Source organism: Phyllostomus hastatus, unplaced genomic scaffold (assembly GCF_019186645.2).
Source record: "Phyllostomus hastatus isolate PE091 unplaced genomic scaffold, TTU_PhHast_1.1 phas_scaffold_585, whole genome shotgun sequence".
Taxonomy (NCBI): domain Eukaryota; kingdom Metazoa; phylum Chordata; class Mammalia; order Chiroptera; family Phyllostomidae; genus Phyllostomus; species Phyllostomus hastatus.
The window spans coordinates 14,141,393-14,162,348 of record NW_025334037.1 but is presented as its reverse complement, the minus strand read 5'-3'; the positions used below and the strand labels follow the sequence as shown (position 1 = coordinate 14,162,348).

Sequence of the window (20,956 nt, the reverse complement as noted above, 5' to 3'; positions counted from 1 at the left end):
CTCACAAAGCAGAGAATCAAAGCCAGATCTACTGACTCCAAAGATGGTTCTCTTTTCATAACACAGCGTTTCAAAGGTGGAGAGCTTTCTTGACATACTGCACTTCCACTTTCTCTCCTAACAAATTCTAACCATCTTTTTTGAAAGACATATCTGCTTCCATTGTTATATTACAGCCTCACATTTTCGTGTTACTGGTGAAGTGATATTTATTTCTTGGGATGACTTCCTTTCTTGTCTGTAGTTTATTGTTTTGCTCAGGGATAAATATAAATAGAGGGTTGAATCATGGGTAAAGGGCTTCCCTGGGGTGGGAGTTGGACCTCACAGGATAGATGGGTGAAGGTTAGGCAGACAAAATGAATGGCATAAGGAGAGCATGGATAAAAGTAGGAATGTACAAGCTTCTGGAGGTGGTGCCAGATTGTGGGATGACTGGAAAGTCCCAGGGAAGACTTGGGGCTTCATTGTGCCACAGTGAGAATAGAGCAAGGGGGAGGAGGGCTGGTGATGGGCATCAGCAAAATGAACCTGCAGAGTTGTGCAAGGTGGGTGTGAACACCGAGGCCGTGTTATTTCAGCAACCAGACATGAGATGATAAAAAGCTCCAGCTGAATTGTTGGCAAGAGAGACAACCTATACAATCTTTTCTTCCTATAACCTGTTGAGTATCAGTCTGTTTTGGGCAAACGTATGACGTATGTGGAATCTTGACAGCCATTGGGGGAAAAGGGAGAAAGAGATTTCACTAATGGGATCCAGCATTTTTTTTTTTTTGGTAAACAAGTGTAGTGCTCAAGAGGATCAAGAAACCTCTTAGGACTGCCTGGTCTCCATAGTTACTTACACCTGTCATTCAGGGAACCTTTGAGAAGGTTAAGTGCGTTAATAAGTAAAGTGTGGCATTGCCCTTCACTCAACATTGTGTAACTCTGAAAGATACATAGATAGTATTTCTATCATGCAGATAAAGATTTGGGGGCATAGAAATGTTAAATAAGTTGTTTAGGGTCGGAGACCTAGCAATACCTAGAGTCCAGAGCCCTCTTAACTTCATTGTGACACTGTTCTCGTGACTAAGAGCAAAGTTACAAACTGAGAAAAGTAGAGAAGTTTGAGAGAAAGAATATTGTTAATTTAGAGCATTCACTGAATGGAACAGAGGTTAAAAATTATCTAATATGTTCAACCAGAAATAAGGCAAATCAATAGGGTGTATAAATAGCAGCAGCAGAAATTTTAAAAAATCAATTCTTTTTTATACAGGGATAGAATTTTTTTTTAATTTAAAAATATTTATTTATTTATTTATGTATTTGCCATGGACACATTTGAAAGTTTGGGACTGAAACTTAAAAAAAGGAATTTAAGTATGATGAAGATACTCATTACCCCCAAACTAAAGTGTAGTTCTATATTCTACTATTTTGAAGAAGCAAAGTAGAACAAGAAGTGAGAGGTAACAGTTTTGCAACCAGTTGTTCTCTGGTGGTTTTTTTCTTTCTTTTTCTTTTTTTCCTTATGAATATCCTGATGTGTAGGCACTAGCAAAAATGGCAGGCTAAATATATAACATGTGTGTAGGTTTGGTAAAAATGAAGCCAGCATATGAAGTGATCCAACTTTACTTCTTGAAATCGTCACAATTTTGAATTTTCTAAATTTATAAATGCTAAATTTGGAGTCTAACTGCCAATGTTATAAAACTCATTTCTGTTCTGCAAGAAAAAGTAAGCCTAGTTTATGAGAAATGGAAGCTTTTCATTCATTGAAGAAAGTTCATTCTACTTTTACTCTGTTTGAAAAAAATAGGAAAATAAGAAGTAAACTTACTTTGGTGTAACTACAGAAAATTGTTTTTCCAGAAAAAAAAACATTAGTGTATTTTCCTTAATTTTTGATGTGGCAAGTTTACTGAGAAAACATGAAAAAGAAATGGACTGTAATAATTCTTCCTTGATTTGCTTTAGGTTCTCAAAAATATCTTCAAACTTTTTCATAGCTTTAAACACACTAGCTTTTAAAAAAAATACGTAAAAAACACATGGCCAGGGTATTATTTATTTAAATGTTTAAATATTCACTTATTATCTTTTTAACTGAAGTAAAATTGGTATATAACATTATATTAGTTTTAAGTGTATGGCATAGTAATTTAATCTTTGTATATATTACAAAGCAATTACAACTAGTCTGTATAACATCCATCATCCTACAACTGACCCCCTTCACTCATTTTGCTAATCCTCCAGCCTCCTTCCCCTCTGATAACAATCTATTCTTTGCATCTATGAATTTTAGTTTTGTTTCTTAATTTGTTTTAGATTCTACATATAAGTGAAATTATACAGTACTTGTTTTTCTCTATCTAAATTATTTCACTTGGCATACTACCTTCTAGATCCATCCATGTTATTGAAAATGGCAAGATTTCTTTTTTATGGTTGTGTAGTATTCTCTTGCATGTACATACCACATCTTCTTTATCCTTTCATATATCAATGAACACTTAGATTGTTTTCAGGCATTGGTTATTATAAATAATATTGTGATGAATATAGGGGTGCATATATCTTTTTGAATTAGTGTTTTCATTTAAAAAAATAAGTGCAGAACTGGAATAGTCAGATCATGATGTAGTTCTATCTTTAATATTTTTGAGAAATTTTTGTACTGTTTTATATAGTGGCTGTACTGATTCATATTCTCACCAAAGGTATGTGAGTGTTCCCTTTTCTACACATCTTCTGAAATATGTATTTGTCTTTCTGATAATAGCCATTGTAACAGGCATGAAATATCTCGCTGTGGTTTTGATTTTCATTTTCCTGATAATTAATAAAATGTGCCTTTGGGCATCTGTATGTCTTCTTTGGAAAAAATGTCTACTTAGATCTTCAGTCTGTTTTTTAATCAAATTTTTTGTTAATGAGTTGAGTTCTTTACATATTTTGAATATTAACCCCTTATCAAATATGACTTGCAAGTATATTTTCCCACTCAGTAGGTTGCCTTTACTTTTTAATAATAGTTTCCTTTGTTGTATAAAAGCATTTTATTTTGATGTAGTCTCACTTGCTTTTTACTTTTATTGCTTTTGTAATCAGATCCAAAAATTTAACAAGACTGATGTCAAGAAGAGTATCACCTGGAGTTTCATGTTATTCTTCTAGGAGTTTCATGTTTTTAGGTCTTACATTTGTGCCTTCTATCCATTTTCAGTTCATTTTTTGTATGGTGTGAGACAGTGGTATAATTTTATTCTTTTCATATGGCTGTCTGGTTTAAGAAATTATCCTTTCCCTACTGTATATTCTTGGCTCCTTTCTTATAAATTAACTCACCGTATTTGCATTGATTTATTTTGGGTTCTCTATTTGGTTTAATTGATTTATGGGTCTGATTTTATGTGTGTACCATACTGTTTTGATCGATATAGCTTTATCATATAGTTTGTAATCTGGGGTCATGATAGCTCCAACTTTGTTCTTTTTTCTCAAGATTGCTTTGGCTACTTGAGCTTTTCTGTGGTTTCATACAGATTTTAGAATTGTTTGTTTTAGTTCTGTGAAAAATGCCATTAGAATTTTCATAGGGATTTTATTGAATCTGTTTAGTATTAACATTGGATGATAATATGATACTTTGTTTTATGAAGTTAAGTAAAAAAGATTTTCAAAGAATATAATTAATATTCTTTAGAATATGATTAATATTCTGAGATTTTTTAAAAAATATAGTAGTGTACAGTCTTTTAAAATAATTCTTTAATATATCCCATTGTAAAACATACTTATCTTTAATATTTATCTCTGACCATGTGGTATGTGTCTTCCAGGTAGAAATATGAATGGAGATTAAAAAAAGGCAAAAGGAGGATATTACCTAGCACTTACAAGTGAAATGAAAAACTAGGCAGATGATGATGGAAACAAACTTTAGATTATTTATACCTGCTAAGGACACTATAGAATGCTACAGGACAAATCTCGGGTTGTGAGTCTTCCATCCTGGGATCACTGACAGAACAAGGGTGACTCCAACTGTTGTAGGAATATTAGAACCTTTGCTATTATGCCCAAGTGTATCAAGTTCAATGCAGAAATTGAGTGTAACAATAAATGATATGTAATTCAAAAAAGAGCAGGACACATTGGAAGACATTGGTATAACCCAGAGTAAAAATGAAGCAAAATATACATGTATGAACTCACTGGCATTTAAAATACCCATATTTGTTTTGTCAAAGCCCCAAAGACATTTCTATGAAAGTCAGTAGGTCCCTTTCACATATAAGAGGTAGAACAGAATAGAGACTTGTTTCTTGAACATATGAAGACTTTGAGCTGTTATGCCACCTACGCCTCAGAGGGTGAGCTTGGGTGACCTCAGGGAAGGAATCTTTCATCCTTCTTTAGGAAGGGACTCCATTAGGGTATGCGATGTGGTGGCTTGATTGCTCTGATGCAGCTGTTTCAGCAAAGCTGTTCTGAAGCCATTCTGACCTGGCAGCTGTGACACTGGTTGGGATGGTCTAAGGCAGCCTGAAAAAAGCAACCTCCCAGACCCCTTTATAATAATTAAGCAATATATGAAACCAATGTCCTCACCTTACCTCTGCCCTGCATTGCAGAGTCCTGCCTCTGGGGGTTTAAGAATGGGTGAAGGTGGGGGGCAAGGCTTAGAGACAGGGGCAAACTATCACAAGGGAGTTAGGTATATTTAATATGTATATTACTTGCTAATTAAAAAAAGCAGTGATTCTTTGCTTTTTTAAAACAAATCTGTAAAAGTACTGTCTGTACCAAAACAACTCTATTCCTTGCATTATAATAAAAATCTTATTCTTCAAGGACACACATGGCCCCCTGCAAGCAAGGGGAGGTATGTTCCAACCCCCTCTTCCCCACCGTCCCCCTTCCCCCGCCCCAGTCATGGGCAACCTGCAGTGATTTAGAGGGCCCAGACAGTCATTTGAGAGTTTCCACTCCCTCTCTGGCTTAGTCCTTTTGAAACAAAAGAGGGGGTTATGGCTGTGGGCTGAAGGGAGGTAATCTGATGAAAGAGACAGGAGGAGATTTGCTCTACTATAAGAGGGGCATATCAAATTGAGAAGAAATGTTCTTTTCTGACTATGGAATGTACTCAGTCTCTGGACTGCTGAGAAAAACTGAGCAGACTACCTCCATGGGAAAAAAATCTGCTTAAAATTACAAATGTTTAAGTTTCTGTTTGCAGTAACAAATATTACTAAAGTCAGGGAATAATATGCAAATATTTCAGTAACATTTGAAAGAGATAGAATAAGCATTCATTCTGATACTGGGTGTTAATTTAAAAAAACAGATTTTTAGATATATATATATATTTATATTTATATATATATTATATTTATATATATATATTTATAATATATATTATAATATATATTTAGATATATATTATATATATATTTATATATATAATATGCACAACCTCATATTGTGCATTATTTGTGTATTAATTTTTTTCCATTTCAGTCCTATCAATTATGTTATGGGAATTTTGCATATTAAAGTTAGTCACAAAAATAAGTGTGCAATTATGTCAGTTTCACATGGAAGCTAAAATATGATTACATAAAAATCTTCATATTTTGAATGTGCTAGTAAGTTTTCCACTTTCATCCATATATTTGGACACGTACATGTGTTGGTTTTCATCAATCCATTTTTAAGTTGGTAGAGTTTAAAGAACAGGACCACCAACCTCCTATCCTGCAGGTCATTATATGTTTCTCTTGAGTACAAATTCTAACCCCACCGTCTGTGCTGCTTCCCCAGTTTAGGCTCTCAGTTCTTTCACGGGATCATTTTTAGGCCACATTATGGTCACTCTGCTCCCGGTCACTCGTCACACCAGTCCCTTCAACACAGATGACCAGACCAAGACCTTCCTACAATGTAGATCCAATGACTTCACTGTCTTTTGTAAAATGAACACAAATCAAGAACCAAAGGTGTACAATGGAGAGGGGAGAAATGCAACAAGAGAAAAACGAAGCTGAGGAGACATTTGCAAACTGGTATGGATTTTGAATAATGATATGCATTTGGTCAAAATGCATATACAACTCTGAAAACATAAAACATGTTCCAAAAAAAATCAAACCAACCCCAAAGCAATCTTCTCATTAAATTTATAAAGATCTTAAATTAATTTCTCTGGCCTTATAGAATAAACCTGAGAACTAATGGAACAGAACATGCTTGAATTCTATGTTGAGGAAACTTCCTTATCTAAGGGTTTAGGACTGAGACTCTTAGTCGGACCCTAAAGCGACTTGATGGTTTGGCCCCTTCCTTCTTCTCTGTGGCCTGACAATTTTAACTTTAGCAGCACTAAACAAATTGCAGTTTCCCAAGCCTACCCTGCTATTTCACACTTCCAGGATTTTCCACAGGCTTTTTCCTCTGTTGAAGATTTCCTGACTTTCTACCTTTGCCCGACAAACTGATTCTTCAAAACCTAGCTCAATCATGACCTTCCTTCCGAGGACCAGTTCCTTATCTCTTCAGATTCCTTCCTTTATGTTATGATTAACCAGCTACGCATGTCGTAATGGACTTAAAATAATGCATTATACATATTTGTTTTCACAGCTAGTGTATCCTCCTAGACTTGATAAACCCTCGAGGATGGAACCCATGTCTTTTTTAAACTTGGTAGTTCCTTAAAGAGGCTCCAGCACAAAATAGGGGCCCCATCTATGTGCCACTAAACAGAAAATTATGAGGGAATGATTATTGTCCAAATCTTCCTTCTGGCTGTGTCTTTCCCACGACCGAGCTTCTTCTGGCTGCTTATCATTTGTCTTGTCAGGTTCGAGTTCAACATCTAGTGCCAAGGGAAGATCAAGGGAAAGTCTACATCTTGATGCCAGATTTTAAAAGGCTTTTCCTCACTCTAAGGAAAGAACAGAAGAGGAAGAATTGCCCCTGAGGACTAAAAACAAAACAAAATGCTTTCACAAACGTAACTGAGCTTGTTTACATATTCTGGAGAACAAATATTTGAAAATACGCGAGCGCAGTGGAATAGGTGTCAGATTCTACAGGCAAACAGCCATAGAAGCAATATTCCAAAATGGCCCATTAATTTCGTCTTTAACCCACCAACTGCACAGCTTGAGAATATATTTTAAAAACCTGATCTTGTTTTAAACCATTAAAATATTTTCCAGTGCCTAAAGCAGCCAGTTCTCCTTACATTATTCATGGTTGCAGTCTGTCAGTGTGACCAGTTTTTTCCACTACTTAACTAAGTATAGTATCGTTTCCATTTTGCTACTGCCTGATAGTATTGAGAAATGTAAGCTATAAACTGCACTCTTCAAGAAATATTCATGCAGGGGGCGGGGGCTGTATCCTTTTACAATGCTTAGAAGCTTAAGCTGTAATAATACAAAAGTTTCTTTTATTTCCTGAAATAATGAAGAGAAGAGTCCACAGGAAATTAAAGTAAAATCCCACAGGATTACTAAATTCAGGCAGGGTTAAAGAAAAATATTTTGAGTACCAGAAGAAATGTAAAATAAATAAAAAATAATAATACATTAGTGATTCTGCTATGTGACCCAGTCACTCCTCAGTTGTGTAACTGGGGACCTCTTGAAGTATCCAGCAATGCACTCACTTGGGAAAGTAGGAAATATATACTTTCCTGGGTACCCACGAAGGTTCTACCAGCAGGCTGGGCTAGATAAGGAGGAAAATGGATTCCTGGTGGTTTAGACAGAAAGCACTAGAAGAAAATCTTGTCAGTTGTCAGAATGGTGAGACTAAGGAATAAAAGAGGCTGGTTCTTGACAAGACTGGCCTATGATTCAACTGGAAGGGGGCACTATCATATCCCGTTGATAACCACAGGCCCAGGGGAAGGTGTGCGGTTCGAGATGACTAATTGATAACATCTCCGTATCCAGTAAACTGTTTAAAGCCTAGCATTTAAAATCATGGAGAGTTACCACATATATCTGAGGATTTCAGTATTGAAAGGAGTAAGGTAATATTGCTATCTTGGGATATGGCCCAGAATTCCCAGAGAGGAGTTACAAATTCAGCAAGGTTCGAAGAGGCAGAAGTTCAGTATTTCTGGTTGATAGTGGGTAAGAAAGTTTAGGGAAACTTGCCTTATTAGTGTGTTTGTAGAAGTCAAGATTCTAGTAAATACGTAAAAATCACCATGTTTTTAGAATTTGCCTTTGACCTGCATAATCTTATGATACAAATCTTCAGAATACACAGAGAGTAAATTATTAACACTTTCTACTTCTCTCCAGTGCCACTGCTTAAGTCGTAATTATTGTGCATCTCCTAAAAAGTTGTACTTTTAAAAAGAGCTTTCTATCTATATGAAATATTTAGTTTATTTCATCTCTGCTCAAGAATAAAGGCTTTTTGTCTTTCAAATCCATTTGTTGCAGATTCTATGAACATTTATGTGATGACAGATTCTCTTGAGACCCATATAAACTCTCCCCAAGCCAATTTGCTGTGCACACTCATACATGTGTGCATACTCTCATATATACACAATGCTGTACGTGACTTCATGGGCTCCATGGACAGCATAATTTTATCTGTGGATACCAGGATAGGAATTTCTGCTTAGCTGACTTGGTGTTATTCTGGACTTAGGTAAAATTATTAAGAAGGGCAACTCTGGTTTGTTTCACAGTTTTGCAGCGATCACTTTTGGATTGTTTGTGGTGTGCCAGGTTTCACAGTATATGAGAAAGATACATGTTTGTTGTATTTCTTTCCTTCCTGTCTCTTTAGAATGTCTAGAACTGATCTATATTTCTTTTCATCACTCTCCAAATGATCTGTATTGGCAAACCATTGAACATTCCACATGTTCATCATATAAATCACCATAATATTATAATGAAAGCACAAGGGTTTGAATTGGCTTTTGAGAAAATTTCTTACTGTACAAGTTTAGACATTGAAGACCATGGGAAGGTTACCTGGAAAAAACAATTCCCTTTGGAGCTTTTCCCTGGCGTGCTGTGAAAAGCATCTTTTCTTCAGCCAATCAGCTTCAAATTCACTGTAATGTTCATTTGGCCATGTGATAAGAACCTGATAACACAGAAAGCAAGTATCACCTACATGTATATTATGCTTCCATATACTTCAGTTCTTCACTGTTGCCCTATTTCTTAATGTTATTTAAGATAATCAGGGAATTCATTTCTTTTGTCTTTTTTTGCCTATGCACACACAAGCATAGAATAAACTTCTGGAAAACAAGGATGCTGAAAGCCAAGGAGATCCCTCTGAGTTCCGAGGCCCCTTAAATATCACACAAGAAATAAATCCTGGCTAGATCTGACATTCTTGTTCTATATTCTCTAAGTCTGTGGTTTCCAAACTTTCTGTGATGACTTGAAGTTAGATATCACTTAATGTTCCTGCCCAGAATGTCAGAAATAGTAGTGATGTGATCATGCAGATAAAAATAATAGCACAAAAGTAACACCATTTTGAGTGCATACTGTAATAAGAGCACTACAAACATACCTCATCAGTCCTCATGCAACGCTAGGGAGAAGGTACTACTATCACTCACATTACTTCAGGTGAGGAATGTAAGTAAATGCTATTTCTATGGTCACACAGCTACCAAGCGGTGAACCCTGGGAGTACCTCCTCAAGTGGAGATGAAGACAAGAATGGGAAGAGGGTGACTGGTTGGTCACATTTGCTTTTCTGTAACTATGCTAATAAATTTGGAAGGAAGAAACACAAAACGGTGGCCACATGTAGTTTGTGGTTTTGAGAGCTATGCTTTTGGGACCTCTGGAATAAACCTTGTACATTTACTCACCAATTTGACCACTTATTATATGCTAGACACTATGTTAAACACTTTTACCCATATTATCTCAGTGAATCCTCCTCATTTCAGCTCTCTGAACAAATTCTGGTGGAATAGCTGTCTTACAGATGAGTAAACTGAGGCCCAGAAGCATTCTTTTTTTATAGAAATAGTTTGTATCTTCAAAGCTGTCCCTCACTGAAGGAATAAGGAGTAACACTGTAGATTTTATTAAAAATAGTAGCAGTAATAAAAATGGTAGCGATAATAACAGAATCTTCTATTTACTGAGCAGGCTTACTTTGTACCAAGCACTATGCAAACCTGGTAATATATACAATCAAATGAAAAAATTCATTATAAATTATTGGAGACTAACACCTTTATTTATCTTAGGAGAGAAGGGAGAAATGGAGATAATTTAGAGGTAATTACCCTTTTTCTGTCAAATGACACGTCTTTAATACCAATGTTCACATCAAGAGATTCCACGAGAAATTTCCGTGCTTTTGCAGAATCCAGGTAGCAGTGGGGGCACTGGCAGTTGTCCCTCAGCCACACGGCGGGGTAAAAGGACTCTGTGCCATCATGCCAGAGAATCTGCATCAGATGAGCCCCATCCAGCACTTCTGCTTTCTGGATGGCACAGTGCATGTTTCTGGTCCTTGCAGGCAAATCTCGTCAGCCTCCTGCTGTGACAAATCAGTGTTAAAAGGAATCCCAGGCACATTGGGTCTAAACTTGACCTCTAAGAGTGCAAACAGTTCAGGTGGACTCTGGCTTTCGCTATTGCTCAACTGCCCGAGTTCAAAGTTTGATTTCTCAATGCTGGGACCTTTGTTCTGGTGAGAGTATTTCATAGGCTGTAAACAGAAACACAGTAACTAAGAGTCAGTGAGATAAATGTGCTGAGTCAAGTTCCAAATGAAAAGAATTCCTTGTTTTTCTCACAGACATGTTAGATAATAAGTTCACAACCAATGACATGTGTACTTTTATATTTGTATGAAAACTTTTAAAGGAGAAAAATGCTCTGCAAATTAGAAGCCTAACAATCATACTTGTACTATTTTAACTGATGCCCAATTGCACATGCCTCTTGAAAAAAAATGTTTCTATGGTACAAAATTAGTAAACTTGTTTTAATGAGAAGAATACTAACACAATTTTTAAATTTTAAAAGGTACTGCAATCCAGTACATTGTACTGCTTCTACTGAATCACCTTTTTTTTTACTTATACAGTCCATTTTCTCAAAGTAATATAAAAGCTCCTAGGCTCTGCAAGGAACTTGCTGGTTTGTTCCCTGAGATTTTCTGTTTTAACAGAGTGTGACTTGATATTTTGGTTAGTTTACTCTAACCCTTTACTGAATACTTTCATGCGTTTACTTGGGAATGCATCACTTCTTTTTATTAAGAAATCCACCAAATTAAGAATGTGCAGCACTGACAGAAAAGGAAATCAAGCGAAATAGAGGCACCGTGGTGCTGTGGACAGAGCACCTTGGTGTTGACTCCAATTTCAATCATGACTATGAGTTTGACCTTGAGAAATCATATCAGTGTTCCAAATCTCACTTTCTCCCACATAAATTTTGTTTCTAGAGTCCTAGAACATAATACATGAACTTCTTTGTTTCTTTCACATAATAATTAGCTCATCATTAATAGGAGGTTACGTGTGGCAATGAGCATAAAACTTTATTGTCTTGGGATGAAGGAGAGGCAGACACACACACACACACACACACACACACACACACACACACACACACAGTGACTAGAACAAGTATCTTCCATGTACCAGACATTGCAGTTGTCAATGGAGGGTTCAGTGACAAGAGAGATGAAATAGCTCCCTGTCTTTCTTGAGCTTATAAATAGGAAAGCTTTAAACATCTTTAAAAATACTTTCCTCAACATTAAAATAAAACAGCTTTTAGGTGGTTGTTCTGCATGCCTTTCCTCCAACCATTAGCTTGGATAATGTAGTCAGGTTATGAAGCAGAGCCGAGACAAAAAAAAGACTGCTTTCTTCATTTAGCTAACTCCCTCTAAAGTTATCTAACGGTGAAAAGAAAATGCAATTCATTGGGATTCATGCTTATTCCTACTTGGAAACTCCTATCTATTTTTTCTCCCCTCTCTCTCTTTTTTTTAGATTTTATTTTTTTTTGAAAGAGGGAGAGAAACAGGGATGTCAGAGAGAACACTGGTGGGTTGCCTCTCAAATGCACTCTGAGAGGGGATTGAACCCACAATCCAGGCATGTGCCTTGGCCCGAATTGAACCAGTGACTTTTCAGGATTCTATTTTCTCTTCATAATTTATATAGCAACAGGAGAGTATTATTACTGACTAAAAATTATCAAAAATATAATTTAGTCAAACTTGGGTGTTTATCTCATAGATTCAAAAAGAGGCCCTCAGTAAGTCCAAATATCAGTTTCTCTGTGGAATGAGTAGTGAAGTTAGCTTTCCTGATAGAAGGGGAGGCTGGCAGGTTTTCTCGTGTAAATGGTTTCAAAAGACAGTGATGATTCCAGTAAGTCTGGGATACTATAACTACTCATTAAATAGCGCATGACACACATGGACAGAATGGAAAGTGTAGTAAATTTTTATCTCAATCAAGGGTTGGCAACTCTTTGTAAAAGGGCAGATAGTGCCTAATTCAGCATTTGCAGGCTACAGACAGTCTCTATTGCATATTCTTGTTTTATTTTTCCAAACACTATAAGAATGGAAAAACTATTCTTACCTCAGGGGCTGTGGAAAAATAGGCCATAAGCCATATCTGGTGGTAGGTTGCCTGTCCTTGACCAAGTTATCTAAGTCATGCTTTTGCTACAGTGGGATATAACCATAGTTAAAAACAGAAAATAGCTCTCTTTTTCCTACTCATATACAAGGTTAAACTTATTCAGGTATCTACTAAGTATCTTATTTCTGCCTGCTGCACGAGAGGGTGCAAAGACTACCGTGAAGTTCCAGACCTCAGGGAACAGTGAGATAATTATGAAAGTCAACCAAAAATAAGACTGGGCACAAATGACATTTTTTTTTGTCTGAGAGGCTCCAGGACAGTTGCTTAGAGAAATGGCTATTTGAAGAAGTCTTAAAGGATCTGTGATTGATGTTGCTGAATGGCTATTGATCTCCTATTATTTTTCTTCTTCATTCTTCAGTGCAAGCATGCAACTAGTTCTTAGCTATATTTCATGGCTTCTCTTGTAGCTAAGATTAGTGTGTGATATAATATTGGCCAATGAAATATATTTGGAAGTTTCTGGATGGAAACATTTTTTTAAATAAGTGGACTCAATTGCCACATGATGTTTTCCTTCTTCCTGCCTGGAATGTAGATGTGGTATTGGCAATGGAGCAGTCATTTTGTAAACATGAGGCAAGAAGCAGAAGGTTAAAATCTAAAAGTAACCTGGACTCTTCTTGGTTCTGTGAAGTCATATTACCAGTACTGGACAGTCACGTCTGGACTTGTTTTTACCCAAGGAAAAAATAAACTCCTTACATATATAAACCTTTATATGACATTTTTTCTGGATACAAATAGATTGGATCAAAAACAGAAAAAATGTGCAAGGTGTTTCCAAGGAGAGGAGGCAGAATGAGCCAAGGAACTAAGATTTGAAAATATGGAGCTTGAACGTACTTTCAAACTCCAGCTAAAATATGCCTTTGCTTCAGCTAAACCAAATAAAAACATGGTTTAACTGGGGCAGAAGGCCTATGAGAGAGAATACAGATGAAAAGAAATTAAAAGGTGTGCTGTTACCAGCTCAAGAAGAACTACAGACAAAGGAGTCTGGGCTTAATTCTGTTATAAGTGGAAAATTTTAAACATTTCTTTCAGGCAGAAGATTGACAAGGGACATGATTCTGACAATGTTCTAGTCTCTAAGGAGCAGGTAGCCACACTAGAATTCTAGAAATTGTTTGGAGATTTTTATTTATTTTTTGTAGTAACCAGGTTCAGAATAAATGAGAACAGTGGGAGTGGCAGTGTAGAAGGAGAAAGAGGGAGATGTGCAAAGTTGTATTTGAAATCATTCCTCAGTTTTTGTCTTCATAACTTTTTTGGCTCTTTTATTAAAAACTGTTTATGAAAGAGATTGACTTTGTTCCCTGATTCTAGAATAAAACAATTATTTTTCTGAGCTTGCTTAAAAAGAGCAATTATAATCTGTTATTTTAAAGCTGATCAAGAAATGCAATACAGAATGCAACTGTTTACATGCACAGCCCTATGAACACGTGGCTGTGTTTACCAGGCATGTGGATATACCAGGATTTCTTGTCATGCAAGACTGTGCTTTTTCAGTGAGTGGAAAGCACATAGAGAGATAGGAAAGATTCTGGTTTCACAGCAAATAAATATCAACAGGAATGAAGGAGCATCCAGAGGCAGAATAGAAGCAGGAAAAATATTTACATATATCTTATTTTGTTTGTCTTGTTATCCTCTTTGTTATTTAATCTATTTATAAACTGATGGATTAATCACTTGCTAAAATTACTTGCCAAGAATGAAAGGCAACAAATATCTCAAAATACTAACATACACAAAATAAACACATACAGCTTTCAAGCTCATCTACTTAACACTGAGACTATATTTAACTTTTAAAGTACATTTTACAAAATAGCCAAGGAATGTAAAGTACAACATAGAAGAATAGTTAATAATATTTTGATAACTATGCATGGTGCCAGTTGGGTACTGGGAATATTGGGGGAACACACTGTAAAGCGTATGATTGTCTATCCACTAGGTTGTAAGCCTCAAACTATTACAAAATAATATTAAATGTAAACTGTACTTAAAAAATAAAATTAAAAAATATATTTACAAATTGGTCCTGGCTTGATTTTTCTGTTATTGTAGGCTATAATCATATCCCCTTCATTCTCTCTTTTCTCTAAATCTACTAATTTTTCAGACTATTTTTCCTAAGATGTGACATCTAGATTCTGCATCTTTCCAGTTTACATTTGTCTTTCAAATGAGGGGGCTCCAAATTATACAAGATGGCACAGATATAATATTTCTACTATAAAAACCAGAAAAACTAGTACTTTCTCTAGAGAAAGAGTAAAGAATATCTAAAAGGTTTTTGATTTTTTTTTTACCTTGTGAGTTCTAAAGAATAGTGGTAACTTTATGAGATCTTATGAATTATGAAAGAGCAACTGGTTTGATTCTAAAATAAGAATATTTGTCTTAATTATATTGATAGTAGTGTTACAATAACAGTAAGTAGAAGTAATAATTTACATTTACTGAATGCCTTTTCATGCCACTCACTCTTCTAAGTGCTTCATGTACATTAACTCGTTGACTCTTCATTACAACTCAATGAAAAATCTACTGCAATTACTCAAATGAGCAGCAAAGGAAGAGGTTAGAGGAGATTAACATACAGATGATAGTAAAAGCCATCTTAAATTCTCCAAGAGAGTGAGACAATTAAGAAAAAATTCTTCTTATTTATGTTTATCATCCCAATTCCATGTGTGTTGGCATATATTCTGAACTCAACTCATTGTCATTATTTGTGTTCATTAATGGGTTTGAAATTGTTTGGAAGAGTTTTTCTAAAACTTGAAATCAAGGATTGAGCAAAAAAGAGAAAGGACTCATGGACATGGACAATAGGCAATTGCTGGAGGAAGGGGGTATAAGGGGACCAAATGGTAATGGAGAAAATATAATACAGATTATATATTAAAAAATAAATGAGATACATTAATTCTTAATGGACACTTTATTTGACGAGTGCATTTTTCACTACAAAAAATGCTGTTTTCTGTACTTAGAGATGGCAGCATGCCTACCTACTACTCACTGTTGAAGTGCTCACATCTACACACATCTGCACCAATGAATGGTAGTGATGACCCAAATGTCCACTTTAAGCTTTCTGTCTCTCTTTTCTTCTTCCTTTTTTTGTTTTTTCTCCTCCTTCTACCCAGCATTTTTTAATTGGAGAGGGAAAATCACTTTCCCAGACATCAGGGTAACCTGAAACTCTTTCCCCCAACTTGCCTGACTGATGGATATCCTTAGGAGGATATTGTAAGACAGGTGGCACTCTGAGGCTGGTGGCTGATGGGAGGTTGCCCTAGGCAAGAGAGTATGGAAGAACTGGAAAGACATGGGTGTTGCTGAAGCAAACTGTTTGAGTTCTATAAAGACACTTGGCAGGTCATTTCTACTGTTAACAATCCCTTTCTCATCTGAAAAGCAGAGCTTGGATTGGTGGAGATTCCTATCCAAAGGGATAGAGCTCTTTTAATTTCATCCCATCACTTGAAGGGCAGTGTGTGTTTGTGTATTCCTTCCTAACTCACCCTATTTTTCACCTTCAAAGTTATAGGAGTTTGTTTGGATCTCCTGTTTGGCAAAACCAAATTGTTTGCTTTAGTGATTATCCTACTTCAGCAATGGGTGTGGTTTTTATCTTTTTTGATCTTTTAAATATTTTGATGGATTGTAAGTTTGTCTGCTGGTTTCTCCAACACTGTTTGGAAAGTCAAGCAAGCAGTTCTGAAAGTTTGGTTCAGGGCAAGGAAAACAGAAGCTCAGAGATGTTGGGTGTGATTTATCCAAGCCCACACCACTTGTGAGTGGGAGAGGTTGTCCCAAAACAGGTTTGGCAGTCCAGTGTGCACATATAAAGGGGATATTTTGTAATTTTAAGAAAAGAGAGTGAAAAATTTCACAAATGCTAATTACAATTAATTTGAATCATAGCTTTCAAATGGGATTCTCAGGAAGTTGATTCAGAAACTTTATAGTGACTGTGCACATAATTAAAATTGATGGAGAAAAACAATATACACCTGTGAAGGTTGATTCATTTACTAGATTACTCACCACTGAAAAGAAAAGGTTGTTATTCTTGACTGTTTTTTTAGTGGAAGACAAGAACAGAGTGAACTCATGTTATCAAATGTCAGTATCTAGTTGTCAATATCAGTTAAATTTCCTTTTTCCCAAATAATTAACATGGCAGTTCAAGACAAGATGGAGGCAGAGGCAGAAACACTTCTCTCCCTCACACAACCAAAAGAAGGATAACAACCAACTTAAAAACAAAAACAACTAGAACTGCTAGAAAATCGAACTGTATGGAAGTCTGACAACCAAGAAGTTAAAGAAACATTCGTTCAGACTGAAGTGCCACAATGTAGAGCGAAGTGGGTTGCCCTGCCCTGGTGAATACTTAAGACTCCACCACTTATACGGTAATAGGTGTTCCAAGACAAAGAAATATGGTCCAAATGAAAGAACAGATCAAAATTCCAAAACAAAGAACTAAGCAATGAGGAGATAGACAACCTATCAGATGCAGAGTTCAAAACACTGGTAATCAGGATGCTCACAGAAATGACTGACTTTGGTTGCAAAATGAAGGAAGAAACAAAGACTATATGAAGTGAAATAAAGGAAAATACACAGGAAACTAACAGTGAAGGGAAGGAAACCAGCATTTAAATCAAGGATTTGGAACAGAAGGAAGAAATAAACATTGAATCAGAACAGAATAAAGAAACGATAATTCAAAAAATGAGGAGAGGCTGATGAACCTCTGGGACAACTTTAAACATTCTAACACCCAAATAATAGGGGTGCCATAGAAGAAGACGAAGAGCAAGAAATTGAAAATTTATTGGAAAACTTTCCCAGAATCGTGAAGAAATAGATTTTCAGGAAGCTCAGAGTGTCCCAAGGAAGTTAGACCCAAGAAGAAGCACACCAAGACAGATAATAATAAAGATATCCAAGATTAAAGATAAGGAGAGAATCCTAAAAGCAGCACAAGAAAAAGAGACAGTTCCCTACAGAGGGGTGCCCATAAGACTATCAGCTGACTTCTCAGAAGAAATCTTGCAGGCAAGAAGGGGCTGGAAAGAAGTATTCGAAGTCATGAAAGGCAAGGACCTACATCCGATATTACTCTATCCAGCCAAGCTATCATTTAGAATGGAAGGGCAGATAAAGTACTTCCCAGATAAGGTCAAGTTAAAGGAGTTGATCATTACCAAGCCCTTATTTTATGAAATGTTAAAGGGACTTATTTAAGAAAAAGAAGGACATCAAAAACTATGGACAGTAAAATGACAACAAACTCACAACTATCAACAATTGAACCTAAGAAACAAAAACTAAGTGCACAACTAGAAAAGGAAAAGAATCACAGAAATGGAGGTCACATGGAGGGTTATCAGTGGGGAGGGGGAGGAAGAGAATGGGAAAAAGGTACAGGGAATGAGAAGCATAAATGGTAGGTACAAAATAGACAGGAGGATGTTAAGAGTAAAATAAAGGACATGGAGAATCCAAAGACCTTATATGTATGACCCATGGACTAGAACTAAGGCAGGGGGTGTGCTGGAGGGTGGAGGGGTGCAGAGCAGAGGGGGATAAAGGGGAGAAAAATATTGGGACAACTGTGATAGCATAATCAATAAAATATACTTAAAATTTTCCTTTTTCCTTCCTTAAGTAAGTCATCAGACCTACTACTGTATAGCAGGATACTCTACTGTGTTTGAGGATGATAGGATCAGAAAAATGATCCTGCTTCTAAGTGGTAGAATCAAAAAATGATCAAAATGTAAGAAATGTGCATATTATATCAGTGTATGCATATAAGGTGTATATATAAAGCCATTTATTCAGCACTTACTGTTTTAGCCACTCTGCTAGTGTTTCCTGCAATACAATATATAACAATATTATTTAATCTTCCTGACAACCCTATGAGATTGGTACCATCACTTCCGTTTTATAGGTAATCTTGAGCTTAGAGAGGTGAAGTAATTGACTTGAAAGCAGAGGAAATAGGAATTCTTGGTTACTGCATAGTACTGCATCATGGAGAGTCTATGGATGAATGGTTTTCCAGGCAATAATTTTATTTCACCAAAATGTACTATCAAAATAGTAGCTAAAATCTCCAGATTGTTGGTTTTTAGTGAACCTCACCATACTTCTTTTCATCATTAGAGGGAGAGGATGGAAAGTTGTTTCTTAGTCATTGTACCACAAAGACTTAAAAATATTACTATTCTTTTCTATTTTAACCTTTAAATCATAAAACTCAACTAATTTCCATTTGGTAGGGTAGAGGTTGACCACACTGTATTAGTGGTGTCTGAACTTTAATATTGCTTGAATACAGACACATTCCATTCATTAGACTTTCTATATAAGGCCCTTCCAATGAGAAACTGTTTTATTTTTTAAACTTAATAAGGGGCTGAGCTACTTAATAATTCAGGCATATATTCTCAGGTGAATAATTAGTTCCATAAAGTCATTAGAAGAACCAGTCCAGTCTCTTGAGCAGTTCACCATTCTACTTGATATCTTGCTTGAAGTGTCAAATTTTATGCAAACACTTCCTTCCTAAACTGTAAAAAGGAAAAACCTGAGCTTCACTCTGGCAGAATTACTACATTCAGATTGGAACTCAAATTTTCAAGGCATTCGTTTACCGATGTAATGCAGAGTCCTGATGCTAGATTTTAAGAAGATTGCTAAATCTGTGAGACAGCATATATATTCATTATGAGAAATTTTATATTTTCAATGACACTAATGCAAAATACCTATCATATCTCTTCTTGAATGGCATTCAGGGAACAAAGCAATTGAAAGGCTGCACAATAACTTTTTGACCAGAATTCTAAAGATGCTAGTTACATCCAGCTTTTTGGGCTTAACAAAGGGCCAAGGTCTAATATGCAGTCACCTTTCTTTGGACTGGGTTGTAGATAATTCAACAAACATTTCCAATCAGAACCCTCCCTCCATGCCCCACCATCCAGTCTGCTTTTTAGACAGTATTCTCTCTGTCCCCTGTGTATGCTTTCTGGATCACCTTAGGGACTGCAAAGTAATTTGACTGCTAGACTACGCCAAACATAATTGGGAAGGAGAAACTGCCAAGAAGCAATCAGATCAACTGCATTCCAAAGTCAAGTCTATTCCAAATGCCTGCTGGACCATCCCCATGCAGCGCACATGGCTATGAGATTCATGTGACTGGATTTCTTATTGGATGTTCCCCCACCCCAATCCATAGACCTGAATCTACAAGCTCTTTAAATAAAAAAAATGGAACTCAATCATACCTGTTCTCAAATGTGCTTTAGGCGCCAAACCACGTGAAGTATATGAAGGAAAGAAAATGTCAGCTTCGATCCTAAATGTCCTTGAGAAGGGAGCCTCCTGGTGCCCAGCACATCCCAGATTGATCTGCCCTCTGTTTCCCTGTGTCTGATGTGGTGCTATTACTTGGAAACCTTTTGTTCTGCTCCTGGCAGCTCTACTGCAGCCCTGCCCCCAGACACAGCTAAGATTTGCAAATGAGGAAGGATGTCACAATCTAAAGGTGCAGCAACTCCTGAAAGGAGCTGGGAGATTTAAAATAAAATAGAAAGGAAGAAGGAAAGAACTTTTATGGCCTAGAGGGAAAGCAGTTAGAAAGAAAAAACTTTCACTACTTAAGTGTCCAAAACCACAAAACCCCAGGACTCAATGAAAAGCATGGCCTTAGCTTAGAATCTTTCCTGATAGAAAGAAAAGCAGGTCTCACCTGTCTTTGTCTCCTGTCCTTGAGCCAGCAGTAGCAACAGAAGCAGGTGAAGGATCTCTTTCACTCCTGTCCCACCTGTTCACAGTGACAGCTCTATTATTGCAAAACTTACTTGGAAGAAAGGCATTGAGATGTGTATTTAACAGGGAGGAGCTACCAGCCCTCACCTGAGCAAGAGGAGAGGTGGCATCTACCTGGCCATAGAATATTCCATATGAGCCCCTTCAGAAGGAGTATGATTAGTTGTCAGGGAAGGGGAGCTGGTAGGAAGGCCAGAATGGGTCCCCCTGAGCCTGATGCCCTCCTTTCTCTGCCACATTGTCTGGAATGAGCCGTAGCTGCCAAAGAGCATTGGACTTTTCTGAACACATTGCCCAGTGACTTGACTCACAACGCACAGTCCTTAGGGCAACAAAAGGGAAAGGCCAGAGTGAGCAGTATGCCAGGGACCCAGAGCCTGG

The 20,956-nt window shown here is 36.6% G+C and overlaps 1 protein-coding gene across 2 annotated transcripts in view; it reads right to left on the bottom strand.

The window, feature by feature from the left end:
* BBOX1 (gamma-butyrobetaine hydroxylase 1) overlaps positions 1-20,056 on the bottom strand; it is a 59,625-nt gene extending 39,569 nt beyond the window's left edge. The window contains exons 1-3 of one of the 2 annotated variants that reach the window (XM_045825399.1): positions 20,032-20,056; positions 10,301-10,554; positions 9,012-9,126 (exon numbers count right to left, since the gene is read on the bottom strand). In XM_045825399.1, the coding sequence (XP_045681355.1) occupies positions 9,012-9,126; positions 10,301-10,519 (334 nt within the window). In that variant the 5' untranslated portion in view covers positions 10,520-10,554; positions 20,032-20,056. Of the gene's footprint in view, positions 1-9,011; positions 9,127-10,300; positions 10,558-20,031 lie in introns of both variants that reach the window. The other variant, XM_045825400.1, reaches the window with a different exon arrangement.
* Between the last annotated feature and the right edge of the window lie 900 nt (positions 20,057-20,956).